The following is a 20,803-nucleotide window of genomic DNA, read 5'->3' on the forward strand; positions in this document are numbered from 1 at the left end:
GCCCTACTTTTATGAATTTTTCATACTCAAGGTCACGTGAAGGTCATATTATTACAGGTCGTTGGATTCGTCTTCACCTCGGCTATCATATAGCGATAACAACAATATATCGTTCCATTTAAAAAAACTTCGATGACCTTGAAATCTCAAAAAATATAACTTTGAATAAATTTTTTTGCCTATCATAATATTTGCCCCTCTGAACCAACTAATGTTTTTCTCTGACATTTTCTAGTATACTCAAAAAATAAAGAATATATATGAAAGTCTTTTAAGTATATTAAAAAACATGTATATTAGTCTTTTAAGTATATTAAAAAAAATATATATTAAATTCTTTCAAGTACATTGGAAAAAACAAAAACTATATATTCAATTCCTTTAAGTGGAAAAAGTAGAGAAAGTGTGTGAAGGCGCAAGTCTGGATAAAGTAACGTACAGAATCAGTAAGTTAATATGAAAATTAATTTCTCTGAGAATTTATACCTTACGGCGCAGCAAACGCTAATTTTTACCTGTAGTAATATCCCTTTAAATGTGTTATCTCCGCCGTAATTCAAACAAAAGTTTCAACAGAGAATTTTATCCATAATCGAATTACAAAGTTCCTGTAGTCTTTGATAAAGTTCGCCGCAACTTTGAAACGACCAACATTGTCGGCTTAAGTGCGCTATAATCGACTTATTGTGAACCGGTTGTTCATTGATCGCAATTTTACGTAGAACTTTCCAGGCGTTCGAGGGTGTAAAAATTTATGTTCGCGAAGTTCGAGTTGCGAACATTTACCTGTCGATATGCAGACGCGCACGGAAGTATTTGCACAGCTATCTTTTATTTATATAATTTGCAATTTAATGAAATAACATTGTTGAATCAATTTATTTATAGATATGCTTATTATAATTTTTAATTAAATAAACCCAGTATCATTTTATTTTTGACGCAGCTATATGATGAAAAGATAGTTTAAAGCTGTGCCAATATTTTAGTTTGTGTCTATGCATAATATTATTGAATTGTTAATCATGTTACTTTAATAATACGAATAGCAACATTTTTCTTAAACAGTGAATAATATTATGATGATATATGACGATACTAAAAATAAATAAATAAATTGTAACTTTTAAAATCGTTTTGATTCGAGATAATGCGTGTGTTCGTAATTGTGCATACAATTACTGAAGATTTATTTGTCTCACTTTTATAGTACCATCAGCCACTGAGTTTTCAAATAATGGTTATCACATTATTTATTAAAAATTATCTTCGAGCTCACTGGAGAATATTACTTGACTTTTTCAAAGAACACATACATTTCAAATACAAATTTGAATTAATTAGATAATTCTCTGTCAGATTTACAATGGCCACCCTATAGAAAATTTCACTCCAACGCACAGCATGATAATAATTAGACAGCGGATTTTATGCATTCATGACAAAAATGAGTAGGTGCAATTTAAACCAGTAAAAATATTGAAAGAATTTGAAAATATTGCTGTGTTATTTTCAACCTAGCATATTAAGAAAGAAAATAAATTTCTATTTCACTCCAGTTTGTTAAAATTCAAACCATGACCGGTATCCATGTTAAGAAATCACAGTCACAATTTATATTGCGGCCTATATTCAGAAGACAACGAACATTAGAAGTTTCGTAAGCGAAGTTCACGAGAAATTTTAACTTCAATATGCAGCAAACAAGATCAAACTGTATTCAGCCGCATTAGCTGCTCATAATTGTCGTTGGAAGCTCAGTGTATTTTTAATAAATTTTCGGTTATTCAAGTTAAACACGTCGATCAAATGTATAATTTCTGGTCGAAACGATGAATTCTGTAGCCAGCAATTCGCCAGCTATAAATTGTCTACCTCGCACAGAATCAAATTTGTATTATATAATATTGTTTAGTTAATTAATTTTAGAAAATCTTGGTATTATGCCATCATTCATAATTTTGTTGGTGATTGCTGGCATACTCCTCTACGTTTTATAAATTCTTCCTCGTGTCCTTCCTCGTGGAAAGCATAATTTTTATTGCATTTTCATTTAATGGAAACCCAGCAACAGAAATTTAGAGTACGTGTAACTCAAGCCGTTGTAAGAGCTACCTTCTGTTCGCATAACAGCACGTTCGGACAGTGGAGAAGTGCGGATGTCAGAATAGTTGGCTAATGGATGTTCCTATACGGCAGAATGCATAATGAATTCATAGTTTAAGTGACGTTTCAGCTGTAGTAAAAATCGATGAATTGTTTGTTCATTGTTTCAGATCCGAACGTCAACTCAGGACCAATGTTCGTCACTCCCGTCGGAAATCAAACGGCCGCTATTGGCCGCGAGGTCATTTTTTCCTGCACCGTTCGCAACATTGGAAAGTACCAGGTAATGACGTAGAGAATGGACGATATAAAACCGCAGGAAGTATAGCAATTAAATTCTCGCGCCTTGGTTGCGGCGTTATTGCGTTTCAAAATGAAACTCAAACGATTCTCGAGTGTCCACTGGCGGGACGTTGAGGAACTGGATATGCGTGCCTAATGGCTTTAGTATTATTTATACTGGCGACGTTAGAAATGTTATTTTGTGAAACATTTACCGACATATTCGTGATGATTTTCTTATTGAAATGACACCAAACATGACACAATTTGGATTATATTTGCTTGTTCAATTCACGGCACAGTAGGACCTCGATTATCGGAACTAATCAGTGGATAATGGGTGTATTCAGTGTCATCGGGAATATGTTACGGAACAATTAAAACCTCTCAGTGCAACAATGTTTCATTAAAAAAGCCCAAATGCAACTACCCGTTGCAACTATTTTGTACGACCTTCGCCATTTTCATTAGCTCCATCTCTGGGAATGCATTATTCCTCTGTTATTATACCTGCAAACTAAATGTTTGCTGTTAATTTCAAAAGTTCACAACGAGAGCCAGTTAATTACTAGTTTAGTAATTATTATATTAAATTCATAAACTGTAATTGTACCATTCAGAATAATTGCAGTAATGAAATAGATGGAGCCATTGGCGTGGTATGTACCATGCATAATTGAGCACATTTATCGAGTGTTCTTCAATTCGTAATGAGCCAAACAATTTTACTTAATTCCACTGTGTATCATAAAGGCAATTCTCATGTGATGAGTTATGGACTAATAATTATATCACTAACTGCTGTGCTCACATTAATCATACAATTTTCTTCTTCAATTTCACTTTTTACTAATTCTCTGTACTATTCAAAATTATAATCACTTTTTTTATAGAAACCGTTTGTAAACTGCACGGTTTCTGAACTTTTGAACTTCATTGCAATTTAATACACAAATTATAATCGCACTAGTTAGTTCTATGTTGCTGCACAACGTTTACTAAAATTGAATGCACTGTCCATTTTATTTGGAATTTGGAAAATTCTCAAAAGAGAGATAACTTGAAATTAATATTTTCATAAACACAAAATTTAATTCAATAAAATTATAGTAAAATAATAATAGCTTTATTATTGAATTAATTAACCGTTTCTGTAGAAACAAGACTCACTTTGTCACGTTTGTATATTTCAGTTTTACCTAAGACCCTCAATTTTCAATAAAATTAGTAAAATTAGATAAAATTGGCGCGTTCGACAAAGGCGAGGTGTTCCTCCCTCTCTAACTGTTGTTTAAACATGTTTAAATGTTCATGATGTTATAAAAAAAAATCTACAAACGTTTGGAGCACCATGCAGAATTATTATATATAAGAATCATTCATACAGCATTTACGGTTAGAGCAGAAAAATTCTCAAAATTAAAACTTTTGAAAACGATAGAATATATTTTACCGAAAAACCCCCTTACCACCCACCTCGTCTCATTAGCAGCGGAACAAAAGCAAGACGAAATGCAGGATATCTTTTCGCCGCACCCCGTATATCAGAGTCTACAAGAATCATAAAAATCGGAAAAGAAACGGTCTCGAAAACCAGGGTACCCCCTTAAATCCAATAAGTAAATCAAGGTCGATCACGTAGAAAGTAAACGTCCAAAAATCGATGTACAAAGATTTAAACGGTTCCGACCACGACAGCCAGGAAATCCTCCGAAGAGTCCTACCGAGGTTCAAATAAAGAGGAGACAGTACACGATGCCATAGCTGAAACGAAACCCATATATGTGGCGAGCACTTCGAGTCCCCTATAGGGTGGGTGGGGGTGTAACAGGGTGACGTATACGAGACGGAATTGAATCACCGGAAACGAAAAATTGTCGCTCCCCTACCTCTTCTCGTTCTCTGTCTCCGTTGGTCTCGAAATCTCTTACATCAACGGCCACTTAATCTTCATACAACGTGGTACGTGCTCGCGCAACCGCGTAAAAGTCAAACAGATCGTGCTGGGATCGACTTAAATCGCTTGCACGCGGTACAGGTACGAAGACGAAAAAAAAAGAAGGGTAGCAAGGTAGCAAGGAAGGAAGGAAGGAAGGAAGGAAGGAAGTGGGAAGGAAAGAAAGAAGTAAGGAAGGAAGGAAGGAAGGAAGGAAGGAAGGAAAGAGGAAGAGTGATTTCGTCCGCATTCCAGCTGCTGCGTTTGTGTGTACGTGTTTGCGGAAAATTCTTCCTCACCTCAGCTTCTTCTCCGTCCTAATCCGGCCGAAAGCCGTCCTCTCTCGCGACGCCGGCTATATTTAGTAATAAGTTTTCCGATCGAAATCTATATATTCCGGGGGAAGAAAGATGGACGAGTCACGGGCGAGGGTAAAGAGCGCGAGAAAGAGAGACGACGAGACGGGAAGAACGAGAAAAGAGGGAACCGGCTAGGCGGTGGCAAAATCTCCCCGGCGAAAGTAGAGACGGAGACACATTTTCTCTAGCGACAGATTCCGCCCGTAAAGTATCCACCGAGATGAAATATTCGGTCTATAGAAAGCCACTCAAGGCAGCTTGGCAGGCAGGCAAGGATTAAGATAAGCTCGGCTGGGAGAGAGGTGTAGGGGGGGGGGGCGTCTAGTCCAAATAGTTCCCGAGGATCTTTTCTCCGCGGAAATACTAGCCAAACTCGTGTTGTTTTACTTTCATTTTGTTTTGCGCCCCGACACTGTACGAATCAGGGAATTATCATTCCTCTAACCGGAAAATGAGAGCTCGGTCTTACCCTGCTCCAAGCCTGGCTGTTTCTTTGCAGTGTCGATTTATTAGACTACAGATTTTATGGCTGCTTTGATCCTCTGTCTTATTGGGGCGAAATGTCTGGGACGTTTCCGATTATGTTTTGGCATAAAGAAGCATGATTTATGATTTGGTGAAATGTAGTGGAGACATTTTTCTTTGCTGGAATTCATATCAGCGAATAACATGTCTACGGCTTTATCAAAATTAGAGTTCTATCAATTCTGTTTTTGTGACGGTTTTATCTTCCATCTTTGTGAGTAGAAGCAAATCTCTGTGCAAAATATGAATTGTCTTCGTCAATTAAATGTAGTCAAATAGAAATCTCTTTCTTCCTTTAACAATATAAATAAGTTGGAGACAGTGTATCTTTATTTAATAATTTTGTTAATCATAAGGGTATAAAATCACCAGTCCATTCATAAGCTACAGTATCCGTTCTCTTCATTTTAGGTTCTTGTCCTCTTCTTTGCAATCGAACTACAAAAATAATTATTGTTCTGTATAATCGTTATTGGTTAACACGCTTTTACGTTTTATTTTGTTATTTGAATTGTTCCATTAACCCTTGACATACGAATTAACTGAAATCCAATGTGACCAAAGGCGTTATTTATTTTTTAATTTATTGTTTCCGTAAATCTAACAATAAATTTTCGTATAAATTCCAAACGGATATGTATCAGGGATGATAATATACATGTTGGTGGTAATACTTGCTATTAATGTCGAGCAATATTTTACGTCAATGTGTACAATACCATAAGAAACGTATGACGTGTCTGAGACATCTTTGTACGTCAAGGAGTTACGGGTTAATGATACAGAAACGTAACAAATGAAAATATAAGAGATTACAAGTAAAAATAAATGTAAATATTCATATTTGAACTGAAAGGTAGCGTCAGAACATTAAGTATTTTCGACATTTTCGAATGTCATTGTTTAAAAAAAAAAAGAAATCCAGCTTTATGGAAGGAATTTTTACTATCCTAAAGTGTCGAACATCTACAAACTCTTCATCATCGATTGGTCCTATTACTCTCGGCCGTCGTGATTCACGATTTATCAAAGACAAATTGATGTCCATTTGGAAAAGAATTAAGTTCCCATGAAACGTCGTACATCCCCACAAATAGTGAACCCCATAAGTAGGAAAAGCAGGGAAAAAACCGGCAATCGTTTCACCCGAATGATTCCGGGAGCATAAAGGACACGTAAGTTGAATGGGTTGAAAGGATCGATCTCAGAAGTGGTTTGGACAATATACAGGGTGTTTCACCTAACTCGAGCATCTAAAATATCTCGCTTGTTCTTTATGATAGAAGAAAATTTCAGAGGAAAACATTAGTTGGCTCAGAGGGGCAAATATTATGATAGGCAAAACAATTTGTTTAAGGTTATACTTTTTGAGATTTTAAGGTTATCGAAGTTTTATTAAATGGAATGATATATTTTTATTATCGCTATATGATAGCCGAGGTCAAGACAAATCCAACGACCTGTTAAATTATAACTTTCACGTGACCTTGAGTATGAAAAATTCATAAAAGTAGGGCACTTGATGTAAATAGTGAAATTAGGATGACATGACCCCCCTAGGGTTTCAAGAAATGTTCTTGAACCTTGACTAATAACTGTAAACACGCTTACAATAAATTGTAAACACCAATACAAATCCTTCTCCTTTCGGTAACTCTAATCAGTACGTTTAAGAAATTCATCGGGATTTATTCGATTATGAAAGATAACGTTACTTCTCTGAAACGATGGTGTACAGTGATGCAGAAAAGATAGAAATGATTTTAGTTCATGGTGAGGCTAAAAGTAATTCAGTACAAGCACCGCAACTGTACGCAGAAAGATACCCTGGGAGAAATCATCCTTCTCGACAAAGTTTTGATCGCACAGTTCAATTGTTTTGTAAAACAGGGAGTATTAAATCACTGAAAAGAAAACGATCAAAGCCTGCTACTGGAGAAGATGCCGAAACTTTTGTATTGGCTACAGCCAATATTGATCCTACTACAAGTTGTCAAAAAATTGGACGTTCTTTAGGCATTTCCGAAGCAAGTGTGTGCCGAGTATTGCAACGTCATTTTCATCCATACCATATTTCCTTACATCAGGAGCTTCATGGCAACGACTTTGAGAATCGTGTTGTTTTTTGTACATGGGCATTGTAGCAAATACAAAGAAATGAACATTCCTTTTTTCACGTTCTCTTTAATGGCGAAGCTACTTTTTCTAACCGTGGACAACTGAATACACATAATATGCACTATTGGTTCACTGAAAACCCGAAATGGCTTCAACAAGTTGTACACCAGCGTCCATGGAGTGTAAATGGATGGTGTGGAATCGTTGGTGATAACAAACTCAAGATCAAGTGAAGGTCATAATATTACAGGTCGTTGGATTCGTCTTGATGACTTTGAAATCTCAAAAAATATAATCTTGAACAAATATTTTTGCCGATCATAATATTTGCCCCTCTGAACCAACTAATGTATTCCTCTGAAATTTGTTTCTATCATAAAAAACGAAACACCCTGTATATGAAACCGGAGGAGGACAATGACATGGTATTATACGCTGTGACCTCTCGCACGACGAAATACAAACTGGTAGTATCATTAAACTGCAAAACAGATTTACTTCAAAAATCGAAAGAAAGAATTTATTAGACACATCTTATGATCTAAATCATGAAAATGTAATAGAAATATGAATAGACTTTTGATAGACTATATCATAAAAACATAGGAAGAAATTATTCTGACTGAATAATTCCAAATCTCGAAAATACAATAAAAATTTTACTTTATGAAAACAAAAAGAAAGGAAAAACTTACAAGGTTTATAATTCTAAATTACGGGAAACCTACCTTACCGATGCGATCGGTCTACTGTCTAGTAGACAGTGTCTACTGCATATTGTGCATACCTAGAGAGAAAAAATTTTTCGCGCTAGAGAGACGTACGACGGTGCTTGTAACGCGTAGAGATTGTATGGTTATTTATGTTAAATTAAGTTTGTATTAATATTAATATGTGCCATTATTTCTCGCTCAGACCTTGCTCTTAGAAGTCATACGTATAGACGTTTACATATACCCATTTCTAGCACATATTTTTCAACGAAAAAATTTGTGCATATTCCTCGAACGTGAGATAAATTATCCTAAATGTTTCATGGGGAACTGTTTCGTAGCGTCTCGAAAAAAAAAATCGCAAAATTCGCCTTATAAGTCAGCTTGTTCAAACAGCTGTGCCAGACTACCGTCTTAATGAGTAGGTAGATATGATAAACTGAATAACATTCGGGATCTCTGTTCTCTCTCGTCGACCGCGCGAGACGGGGTGTATCATCTCGAAACTCCGGGATTTAGACCGCACGGCAAATGATCTGTCGGAGAATTTCTCGTGGCCGCACGCTTCAATACTTTGCTTAGTTACTTCGTTTCAATCCGGTGGCCTGGCGGAACTCTGTTGAAGCATCGCGGGATCTGTTCCTAAGACGAGTAATCTTCAAAGTTATGTCCTTCTCCGACTCCAGGAGGTATCATCGTCTTGATGAAAGGCGAGGCCGCTCGACGTCTGGTTGACGATCTATAAGAAATTGTGTCCTAGAGAACGGTCAATCTTCCACTTCCATCTTTATTACTTCATACTTCATAGCCCCGGGCCAGTCTAGCCACCGGGAGGCCATGAATTAGGGGGTCTAGGTGACAGTCTTGCAGATCGCTTCACTGTAGAACATCAATCCAGGAGGCGACTCTCATAACTTTCTCACCTCCCCGACCCTCGGCCCCTAACAAAGTTCTCTATCACTCTTTGCTATTCCATGTCCACTGGCTCGATGTTTCAACTTTTTCATCAGGACACCGTCTGCGACGTAACCGGACGGCGAATCTTTACGCGAATTTGCATTTTTATTGCAGCCTCAAATCCGGGGGAAAGTGGAATTGCGTTTCGAAAAGGAATACACTGCGATGTCTCGATTTATATGAAAGAGACGCGCCCTTGAGGGGCCCGGAAGCTTCATCGTCGAGGTGTGTAACATGATGCGGAATTAGGTCTGTCTTAATGCAGTGGAAAAACTTCTTGGTCTTCAATTACTTTACGAAACTTTTACGGGCATATGTTTGACATTTTTCTGAATAAAATGACACCAAACACGATACGCTTCGGATCATATTTACTTGTTTCATTCACGATACAGTGGAACCTCTATTATTCGAATCTAAAGCAATTCATGTACAACACAATTCATTGTACTAATCGGTAAAAATTTCTGTTAGCACTGTAGATCTGTTCTATCATCTGAGAACTCATATTCCACCGAGGTCAGATAATCGAGGTTCCACTATATCGTGAATTACACGCGTAAATATGATCGAAACCATCCCGTTTTTGGAGTCATTTTAATCAGAAGAATGTGACGAATATGCTAGTAAAAGTATCATAAGCAAATCATTAGAAGTAGAAAAGTTTGGTTGCTGAATTGGTATTGCAGTGTCTGTATATTGCGAGATGAAAGAGTAACGACACTTCGGTCCCGAATTTCGCACATATCTGTGTCGAGAAATCGCTGTACAATTCTGTGCAATTATTCCGATGCTTTTTCATTTTTCGAGTCTATCCGGATATCGTTGTGAGATTTTAGGTATCGCTGACGACGCGAGGAGAATGTGTAAATGATCCTAGATTTATCAGAGATGTAGCTACATTCCGCAAGTAAACTTAACAACTCTTTTCAACGCTTTGCCGATTGCCCTAATCCTAAGAAGGCTTTCGCTTGTCGACATAGCTCTTCCTCTAGCCGTGCACGTTCCTCTTCCCCGGTTTACTTCCAATCTCTAAGCTCCATCTTCACCGGAACCAAAGGGGACGGAAGCCTCCAATAGAGGTTCCTTTCGCACTCTTTTCAGCTAAACTATCAGCCACCTTGTTCCGCTATAGCTTTCATCAGTTGAATTACTTGATCTTATTTCGGACGGGCAATATTGCTTCAATGGAAATTCAGGGACCTTGTAACCGGTGGAATCGGGAGATCTTTATGCGTTTGTGGCCAACCCTGCTGACCAGAGTCAAACGAAATAAATGTTTCCGCGAAAGACGCTTTATCTTTTACCTGTTTGATGTGTTCATTGAAATCTTTAGTTTAACTTCTGTTTTCTTGTTAAAAACAACATATACATCTGCATAAAGCTCAACCATTAATACTTGAAGAATTAAACAAACGATTGTACTTTATTTTCGCATGTCGAAACATTTTATCTGTTATGCAAATATTTTTTAATTGATTTTTCAGTATAAGGAAATTACAAATTTTTCTTAAATTGAACTACGCGTCATCTAATTTTCCTTGTATAAACTTCAATTTTTGAGAAAATTAAGTTTAAAAACTTTATATTCTCTACTGCACCTGTTTATTGTTGACCAATTCTGCTGGCGCTAATTTTTCACACAACAAATTGAAAGCTGTTATGTATTCGTTCTTGTAACAATTTATATTTCTATAAATTGTCGTAAGCAAGGCAAAATGAATCATGTCTTTTGTCAACAATTTGTGAATGTACTGTAATGAATGTACGTCTGCATCGAAATTTACAGTTTAGCAATTACTGATTGCACTTTGTACTTACTTCTAATTGGTGTTTTCGTTTACTCGATCAATTTTGCATTTGATTAAATTATTATACAGTAATTTACTTTACTTTACTAAAATAAAATGAAATAAAGTAAAATGTTCAAATGCGTTAATGTTATAGCTCACAATAAATTAACGCCTGCTTGGAAAGACAAGGTCAAAAGATACCGATTCAATACACGCGTTATAATTAAATCTACAGAAAATTTAAGTCAGAAGAGGAATCATCTATTATTTCTTCACTAGCGCTCCAGTTAACTTCACAATCAAGAATTACGGGATTTTAGATAGCTTAAATTTTAATGGTACGTTAAAAATTCTTTGCACCGTTACCTTGCTACTCTACTAACCGAACCGGGCCGTAGGGATAACTCGTTCAATTCGTAAAATGACTGTCGACTTCGAGATCTTTTTAAATCGGTGGAAAGGTATTTTTACGAAAGCTTAATTTCAAGAAATGGCAAATTCGAGGCGTAAGGACACTGCGTGTCCGTTGCAATTAGCTTCAATGATTAATCGCTGGGACCACAATGAAGAAGAGAAATCTTTGTAAGTTCGACCATGGATGGGGACCATTTTTCTAAAAACAGATCTCTTGTAATTACAAGCGATTAAGAACACGTGACGCAACTTTGGATACATTTTAATGATTTTAATTAATTGAAAGTTTTTGTGTAAGATAACTATTCCATCCGTAGTGACAAATATGTAGAATATGGTTTTAATGAGCCTGGCCAATTAAACTAGTTGCTGTAAAAATTGTGGGTTGTAATTAAAAAATTGAAACTTTATAATTTTGCAATTGTCTTCGTTATTAATTGTACACGATTCGTTGAACCTGTACGGTTGCTACAGTTTTGAGATTTATATAAAATCATTTTGTTAATTCTTAGCAATATAATGATTAAAATAACATAGAAAGTTTTTGAGACCCAAAATAAAAAAACTCGCAAAAACAATATATGTATTTGTTTTATATTACGCTAATATGGCAATATAACATAACTATATGTATACTTTTATATTATTTATTAAAATATAGTAATAAAAACATCCATTTATTATTGTAATGTATTAGAATATTTGTAAGTAGTACAATAAATTGAAATTATTAATTAAAGTAATAATTTTTGTCGAATGTACTAGAAATAATTATTTGAAGTAATATTTGCTGACGGTATGCATGGGAAATACATCATTATTTCAACGAATGTATCATGTTTTTAAACGCAAGGTACAATACGCAAACATTATTATGAATGTCAACAGTATCTTCTAAAATGAATTTGCAGTACAGAAATTTCCTTAAACGAATAATAACAGAAATATTAATTTCAAACAGCTAGTTCTTACTGAGAAATGCATAATTAAAATAAATGTTGTGTGTATTGTAAAATCAAACAAGTATTTCACATAGTGTTTATATAATAATACGAAAAGCAAATAATTATTTCAAATTGATCAATGTAACGAAATGTAGGAAATATTCTGCGAAAATGTTTTTAATTTTCATTTCAAGTATCATTTGACCCAGCATTAGCACAAAATAAATGATAAATTTCTTATTTTCGTTTCAAATAAAATTTGACCCGGTCTGTTTTCTACAAGGAGTAATTATTATTCGAGATAGCGTCACGGTATCTCGCTTTGCCAGCACCCCATTGATTTGATTGGTGCATTGTCCCAGTCGAAATTTCTATAACACTAAATCCCAGGAGTACATTTTCTGCAGGCGATGCATAGCACCGGCTAGCATCTTCATCGGTGGTGGTATGAGTTTCAACGTCATTCCCTGTACACGGTCTAGTTTAGTTTACACTGTAACTAATTTCACTGCCTTCCGCCATACGACTGTGCCGAGATCCTTGGTAGCACTATGATAAATTACATTAACGGCGAGATAAGTTGACTTCAGTGAAAATATCGTTCTCGTATATCGTTGCAATCTTGATGTCCCTGTTCCAGTAGCTACATTAACGGTCCCGGGGCAACGGAATACTACAAATTAGTGCAACATTAATCTACCGTTCAGGAAAATTGCGTGTTCCGATTCGAAAAGATCTACGAAATCTGCTCACTATATTTATATAATATTCATTAGCAACCAACTTTTTCACGACTCAACACAATTCTACTTATATAAGTATAAATTTTAAATATTCTACTTACTCACAAAATTCTCGCAAAATCGAAGCAACTTATTCCGAGACAAATAGTAAAATTAAAATAAAAATAAGATTTGTCATTTTTATAGACATACGTACTCGACATTTTTTTCTCTGTTCTTCCTTATATTTTAAATTAAATTACGATTTAATTCTTTTGTTAATGTTCATTGTTAATGTTCATGTAGGGTTCGAATCATCATTTTGTTATCTTCGAAATCGTTTAAAAGATATAGACCTTCGATATTTGTCATTTTGGCCGATTCGTACGAAAACTAGAACAATTTACATCACGGTTATTATTAAAGATAGAAACCTTTTTGTTGTTTTAATCGTCATCGCAAAAGACTGTTCTTTGCAAATAATTTAACTTTTTATACGCGAATGATATCTTTTAACCCAAAAATATTGAAAATATTTTTGTTTTGCAAATTTGACCACCGGTTCAAGTGTGAAAATTTTTTAAAAAGATGGCCGTGTTCTACGATTCTTCCTCTTTAAAATCCCGGTTTTTTAATTCGTCGTCATTGAAAAATTGCGATCAGGAGAGACCGGCGAAGGAGGAGGTGTCCGGCGAATCAGATAATTGCACCAACAGTCTTTTCTCGATATATGTCGCAAATACTTGGCTGATAAAAGTCGCAGAACTATCCCCACTACCACAGGGTGTATTCCGTAAGGGGTCACGAAGCTCAAGTGGCCTCGGACGGCGAGGAGTGTAAACATAATACGGTTCGGGTATATCGGTGTGAGAACAGGAGACCACTACTAATCCAATAACAAATCTTAACAAAAATATGATATAATTCCGATGATATTTACATGTGTAATGAACGATGAACGAAGTTTTGGACGCAAAGGAGGACAACGTATGGGAAATAAGGAATAGTTGGCAAGACCCGTGTTGTGGACATATATCGAGAAAACACTTTAGTAATATTACAAATTTTCCCGTAGAAGGTATCTATCGGAATAAGCGACCAGAGCGTTTAAAATGTCCAAAACGCAATCGATTTGTCTTTCCTTCATTTTCGTACAGAATTCAGAGACCGAGGAACAGTCTCAGAGAGCTAAACCGGAAGAGTAATACGGGTAACGAAAGTGCACGACAGCTAAGGAATGCCCAAGAGAAAAATTCCAGCGGCCAGAAGAATCAGAACTTTGATCCGCAGAGCCCAGTTTTTATGGGAACCGGTGGATCCAAGTGCCAACCGCCATTCCGGGTGTGTCGGATCGCAGTCTAACATCCGGAAGTGCAGGAGAAGTTTCGGTACTCTAGTTAGTGGATAAAAAATTCACAAAACAGTGCTGTACTTCCGTGTATTATTGAAACAAATGGGAATTTCCGGGAATCTGTTTGGGCAGCTGGATTCTCCATCAAAAAGTACTCCGTTCTGCTATTGAAACGGCCTTCTTGCTTCAATAAAATTATGTTAACACTACAATAAAAAAAAATAAATTATTTAACATTAAAAAACATCACAACTCGATGAACATTATTTTCTACACACAATCAATTATTCAACATTACATAAAATCAAGATTCTCTAAAACATATTTATTATTCGACTGCGGATCTTTATGCAAAATAAAAAATGTTTGCATTCATTGCAAGACACAGGAGGCAAATAAAAAATTTGATCTTCCTTTAATTATCTTATGAAACCGAAACTGATACGCCGAAGTCCTTAAATCTTTTCAATATGGCCGCTGCTTTAAATTCTGTGTACCCATTTTTGTCATAAATGCATCAAATCCGCAGTGTATTTATTACACATGGAATATTATTTAATGTAAGATCTCGACTGGTCCATTATTTTTAACGCACGATATAATCATTTTTATTCGGAACATAATTCTCTCTTTTTGGAATTTTTGAATTCTCATTGTTCTTTCTTTCACTTAAGTGTTATAATTTTTCAATTACTTTCGTACAAAATACGATTTCGTTTCAATTAAGGTGCGAGTACAATGTCGAAGTAAATTGATAAATTACGAAAGTAACGCGACAGGTTATAGTAATCAATTAAAAAATTGGAGCATGCTGGCGTGGTATTTATCGGCGTTAATATTCCCTAAAAGTTTTATTATCATCCTTCTAGAAGCCGTTACAAGAAACGCTAACTGCACTTTGCGATCATCTGTCGAAAGAAAGAAAAGAAAACTCCGCAACTCTGTAACTTACTTTAGAATGCATACTAAATAACTCTCCGCTATAAACAAGATTAAAACGTGTTGTCACTGGCAACCCCAGGGTGTCGTCCCATTAAATCCAGACCGTATCGAGCCCATACAAGCAAAAAGAGCCTGGGATAATCTAGGTGCACCTATACTTATTCAGTAACAATTTGGACAACCTAGAGCGCTTTGCCGTCGGAAAGAAGCACGCGGTATTACGTTAAAAAAAAAAACAGAAAAACTGAATTTAATGTAGCCGCGATGCTAGAGGCTGTCGCGAAAAGAGAAAGAATTTTTGCATGTGCTTGTCGGATGATTCGCGATCCCCCGCGGGGGTCGGGATGACAGCGGGCGTTATCAAGCACACATCGAAGGCAAAGCGTTCGCAATTAAAGCGGCACGGGGGGCACACTCGAGAATCATTAAGGTTATCCGAGAGCAACTACATGGAAATATCTGTTGCGGGTAACGAGTTGGTCGTTGGCAAAGCAAGGCCAGGGAAATGACAATGGATTTTCCAGGTTGGCTGGCTACGTGCCTCGGACCAGACGATTCTCTCGCTGAACACGAGGACGGTAACGCATAATGCACGTATCGCGGTCTCGTACGAGGCCAGCGGAAGTTCCGGGTCCGGCGCAGTATCCGGGAACGCCTTTGGGGTGACAGGAAGTAGCCAAGCCACCGAGGAAGTCGTCAACGGCACGTGGCGGCTTCATATTCGTCAGCTGAAGGAGTCGGATAGGGATTGTTACATGTGCCAGATTAACACCAGCCCGATGATATCGCAGCTCGGATGCTTGGACATTCTCGGTAAGAATATTCCCTTTTCAATACATCTCGCCCGAAAATGTTACACTCCTCTGAATATTATGTGCCGGTGATTATCACTATTCCTACCGCGACCGGTCAAACGACCGTTTTTAATTTTTCGATTAGAATTTCCTATATACAACGTAATTGAATCGCCTTTAAACTTCACGACTTTTCCTAAAATATGCGTATAATACATTCTTCAATATTCACTTCTTTTTTATTGTTTATTTTCTGAGAAAAATTTTTAGTCTGTCTTACCTACCGCGACCGGTCATTTGACCGGTAGAACGATTTATATCTTTTTGTAATAGTATTCTTTCAAAGACTCAATTCCGAAACTATAAAGTCGTTACAATCGAAAGGTAATGCAGTTGTGGTATCATTTTAGCCGAAAAGTGCCTTACAGGGACTGCTTTACGGCCCTTCAAAGTGTTTACAGTTCTCGCTCGCCAATCGGCCTCGCGGTGTTTATTTGCCTGATTGGTATCCGAAGCGGGCCAGAACCTCGGATTTTCTTACACCGTCTTATCTACTATGACTGTAAAATAAATAAAATCATAGCCGAAGGAGATGCCTAGACGTCTTCTCACGAATTCAAATCAGTAAAGTCTTGTGACCTGAACAGAGAGCATCAAAACGTGAAAGTTACAAGGAGCATATTCGGCAGTCTTTTACTATTTTGTATTTTTATTCTATTATCATTCTAATTTTATTTTATATCGTATTACGTGTTATAAGTGTCATTTTCAAAAAAGTGAACAAACCAACAATACTCCGTAGTAAGTTTCACATTTTATCTTTTGTTCATTTTTTTATCCATCTTGATTTACATTTTTATATTTTAGTTTTTATTTTATCCCTTGAATATTCATTCCCAAAATGTCAAGACGTTCGAAATTTTTGATATTGAAAATGACAATGCGGAAAATTATGATCTATTTGAGAACGACTCCAACACCGATGAGGACGAAGAAAATGTTTCGAACGTACGTAGAGGACGAAAGAGAAGGAGATTTTTAGTTACTTCCGATAGTGAGAATGAGTAAGAGGTAATCGAAACTGCTGTAGACGGAACTGTTTGGCAAGAAGTAAAAGAAGGGTCTAATCCTGGAAGAGCACCTATTCATAATATTTTTAGGGGAACATCAGGCCCAACAGGGTATAGTAAACGAAATATTATGCGGTGAAAACGAATAAAATATACATTATATACTCCTAAATAAAAGAAACTATATTTTTATACTGTCAAATTGGGTATTATCTTCATTCTATATTAAAAAATATAAGTTGTGCTAAAGACCGATCATTTGACCGGTCGCGGTAGGAATAGGTATACGTGAAGTGTCGGTAGGAATAGTATTATGAAAGTGGTCCAACAAAGGGACATTATCCAACTGTCACACGCCGATTTTAATATGTTTTTTATCTACCATGATCCATATGCACGGGGTGAAAATAGTCCTCAAAGTTGGGGGTGAAAACACTATTTTTGCTAATATCTCGACAACTAGAAGATCTAGGACAATAGTATCTTTTTTAAATGCGAGTTTTCGGTCAAGGAATGTAGTGATATAAAAAGATTTCAGAAAAAAGATGAATTTTTTAAATATTGTATAAACAAATAATTTTTTCTGAAATCTTGTTATATGACTACATTTCTTGGTCGGAAACACACAAATTACAAAAAAAAACATTGTTCTAGACCCTCTAGTTCCCGAGATATTAGCAAAAATAGGGCTTTCACCCCCAACTTTGATGGCTATATTCAGCCCGTAGATATGTGTCATTGTAGATAAAAAAATAAGTGTAACATTTTTTATAACAAACTAAATCCGTCGTTGTAAAAAGGAAACTTCGATCTTTACATCTATGGTAGTTTCAAATCAGTTAAAACACAGAATAAAAATCTGCTTCACCGGATATTTCAAATTCAACTTTAAATAAGTTAGTAGATAGTATTCCTGGCATGTCAACAGCAGTAACCAAAAATCAAGGAAACCACTAAATTATTCAATGAGAACGTAACAAAATTAACGTCGAGATTATACTTGTTTATAGCTAAAAGCACAATACAAAAGAAACAGATTTTCGTTCGTTGCATCTTCAGCTCAGTTTCACATTATAGCATGAAATTGTACACACGATTTGGCAATTTTTCTTGTACATTTTTCTGGTTAAATCACCTGGAATTTTTCATTTCGAATGTTCCAATAATTTGCAATAATGAATTGTGGTTTCGAAACAATCACGTATCTCCGCCACTTTGTAGCAATTTTGAACTGAAAACAATTTTTGTTTTGAACACAAAAGGTGCAAAGTTACATTTTTTTATACCTTCAAAAATTTAAATTTTTCTTTCGGTAATTGTCTCTGGAACAAATTCGAAAACTTTTCTGATTTTTATACCCTTTGAGGTGTATAAAATAATTCATATATACTATAGTTTTATACATACTGCGTTTGTTTACATAAAATTGATACTCCAATCTTAATTCATATTTCAATCGCGTTCAATTTCATAACCGTATTTCGCAGAATAAGAGGACAGAAGTGTGACGACTTAAAAGCTATCAAAATGTATGTAGAAAGAATATTTTTATTTCTGAAGTATAATAGTGGTACATTATATTTCATAATGCACGGATACTCTGCGTTCCGCGGATTCCGAAGAGTTATAATAATCGTACAACGCGGGATACGTTGCATAAATTGCGATGATTTAGCAGGATCGGTGATATCAGTTCGCAAAAGAGTTTGCGTATTCACGTTTCAGATTATAGCGATATGAACCGTTTCTCAATTTCTCGCGGCACTTAATGCATACGATAGAATTGGACAGATTTTAAATCGTACAAATTGTACATATATTGCGGGCACGATGAAATATGACTGCAATTAGCGAGGCCTGTAATGAATGTTACTCCACAGAGTAGTGGCAGGTTAATATGGTAATCGGACACTTCATCTTTCCACTCGAGTATGAACGTAATTTGAATTGCGACGACATGGAACCGTCACGAGCAGAGCACAAAGGAACCTTGGTAACAAGTTTCCATTCTTGATCATTAAAATCCTTCGTTTCTGTATTTTTGGAAGTGCTCGAAGCTATGAAAACCTAGTTTAAGCCGATTACCTACCGTTACTCCTAGGATTTTTCGAACTTTTCTCGTCCCTGAACCATTGAGTCAGACTTTTGAGTTACCTTCATTCAATACTGCTTACAATTAACCTAACTCATAATTGAAATATGCGTTCTCTGTCTATTGTATTCGCTTAACGATGCGACTACTGTCAGTCTTTTCGCGTTCAAATAAATCAAATGAGCGTGATACGTAGCCTACGGATCATTATGCGAAATAAAAATTTGATAGATCAGTTGCAAGCGACATGAACCGAGTGGACATTTCTTGATATCTTTAATAGTTTTTGTAAGCACAAAATAATATTTCGGTGTTCTTAAATGATTTTAATTCTTCTATTTTTTCAAATTATACCTCCTCATGTTTGCCATAAATGCATAAAATTCGCAGTCTACTGATAAGAAATAAAAATAATCCGTACTTATCGTTATTACCAAAATATTATATATCTAATGAAATACAAAAATTCACATAATATATTTTTACCTTCAACTGTGGTAAGAAATTAAAATATTCTGGAGTTGTGATTATACAAATACATTTAATAATACACGAAAAATCACAGAATGTATTTTTACCTTGAAATGAAAATGTCGATATTGGAAAAATTATTTTCCAATACGAAGAGGTAAAACAAAATAAAGGTCTTGGCTTTCTCTGCAACATAAACAATTTCAACCGTGGAGCAAATAAATGAAAGTATTTTAATATTATATGATTACCTCGCTATATCCATTAATACGTGATTATTGAACAATATTTACAAGAAAAATGCAACAGTCATTTTCAATTTTTTTCCATTACTTTACAAACATAATGCAATAACTATTATAACTGAATCTCTCATGAGATCACGAATATTAATATGAATACTAATTTACAGATCAATTACGGCATAGTGATCATTAATGTACATTTAATACCACTGTATTTATTTTGCTCATATCAGCTATTAGTAATTATTTATAGAGGATATACGTAATTATACACCCATAAGTATTGTTAATTTGTAACTAATGCACTAAAAGCGAAAATGAGCCAATTAAACTATTAATACTCGGAAAATTGAAGTAAATGCAAATATGTTGAAGTACTTTGAAAATGTCTATTGCAAGACAATTTCTGATATTAAACTTTTCTTTTAACATAAATGTTGAAGCAATTTGGTTATATAGCAATTTCTGTTATGTATACTTTTTTAATCGGTTTTCCAATGTGTCTCTTGAATTTTATTCAGTCATTTCTTTCACTATATAATAATGATAATAATAATAATCATCGTCATCATCATCGTCACCATAACCATCATTATTATTATTATAAGTTCATGAACAATTCCATGTAAGAACAATGTGTCTCATGAATTTTATTCAATCTTTCATTTTACTATTACAATGTGTCTCATGAATTTTATTCAATCTTTCATTTTACTGTTACCATTGGCCTTATGTGATAAGCTCATGAACAATGTATCTCGAGAATTTTATTCAGTCTTTCATTTCACCGTGGCCATTGATTTCGTATGATAAGTTCGCAGACAATCATGGGCCAATTAACCGCGTTTATCGCGGTCAGAACAGTCAGAAATATACGGTCACGCGGAAGAGTTACATTTGAGCGCGCAATTTCACTTTATTTTTACACGAGCCATCACCTCATGTGAATTTGCACCATCGTTACCGAGC

The 20,803-nt window shown here is 35.5% G+C and overlaps 2 protein-coding genes across 3 annotated transcripts in view; both read left to right on the plus strand.

Moving 5' to 3' along the window:
• LOC143365259 (lachesin) overlaps nt 1-20,803 on the plus strand; it is a 195,693-nt gene that overhangs the window by 133,387 nt on the left and 41,503 nt on the right. For both annotated transcript variants that reach the window (XM_076805287.1, XM_076805288.1), the window contains 2 exons: nt 2,277-2,389; nt 15,687-15,975. In XM_076805287.1, the coding sequence (XP_076661402.1) occupies nt 2,277-2,389; nt 15,687-15,975 (402 nt within the window). The remainder of the gene's footprint in view (nt 1-2,276; nt 2,390-15,686; nt 15,976-20,803) is intronic.
• Nucleotides 1-20,803, plus strand: part of LOC143365261 (small ribosomal subunit protein eS19) — a 168,617-nt gene that overhangs the window by 21,338 nt on the left and 126,476 nt on the right. The window lies entirely within an intron of this gene.

The sequence above is a fragment of the Halictus rubicundus genome, chromosome 2 (genome assembly GCF_050948215.1).
Source record: "Halictus rubicundus isolate RS-2024b chromosome 2, iyHalRubi1_principal, whole genome shotgun sequence".
NCBI classification, from domain to species: Eukaryota; Metazoa; Arthropoda; class Insecta; order Hymenoptera; family Halictidae; genus Halictus; species Halictus rubicundus.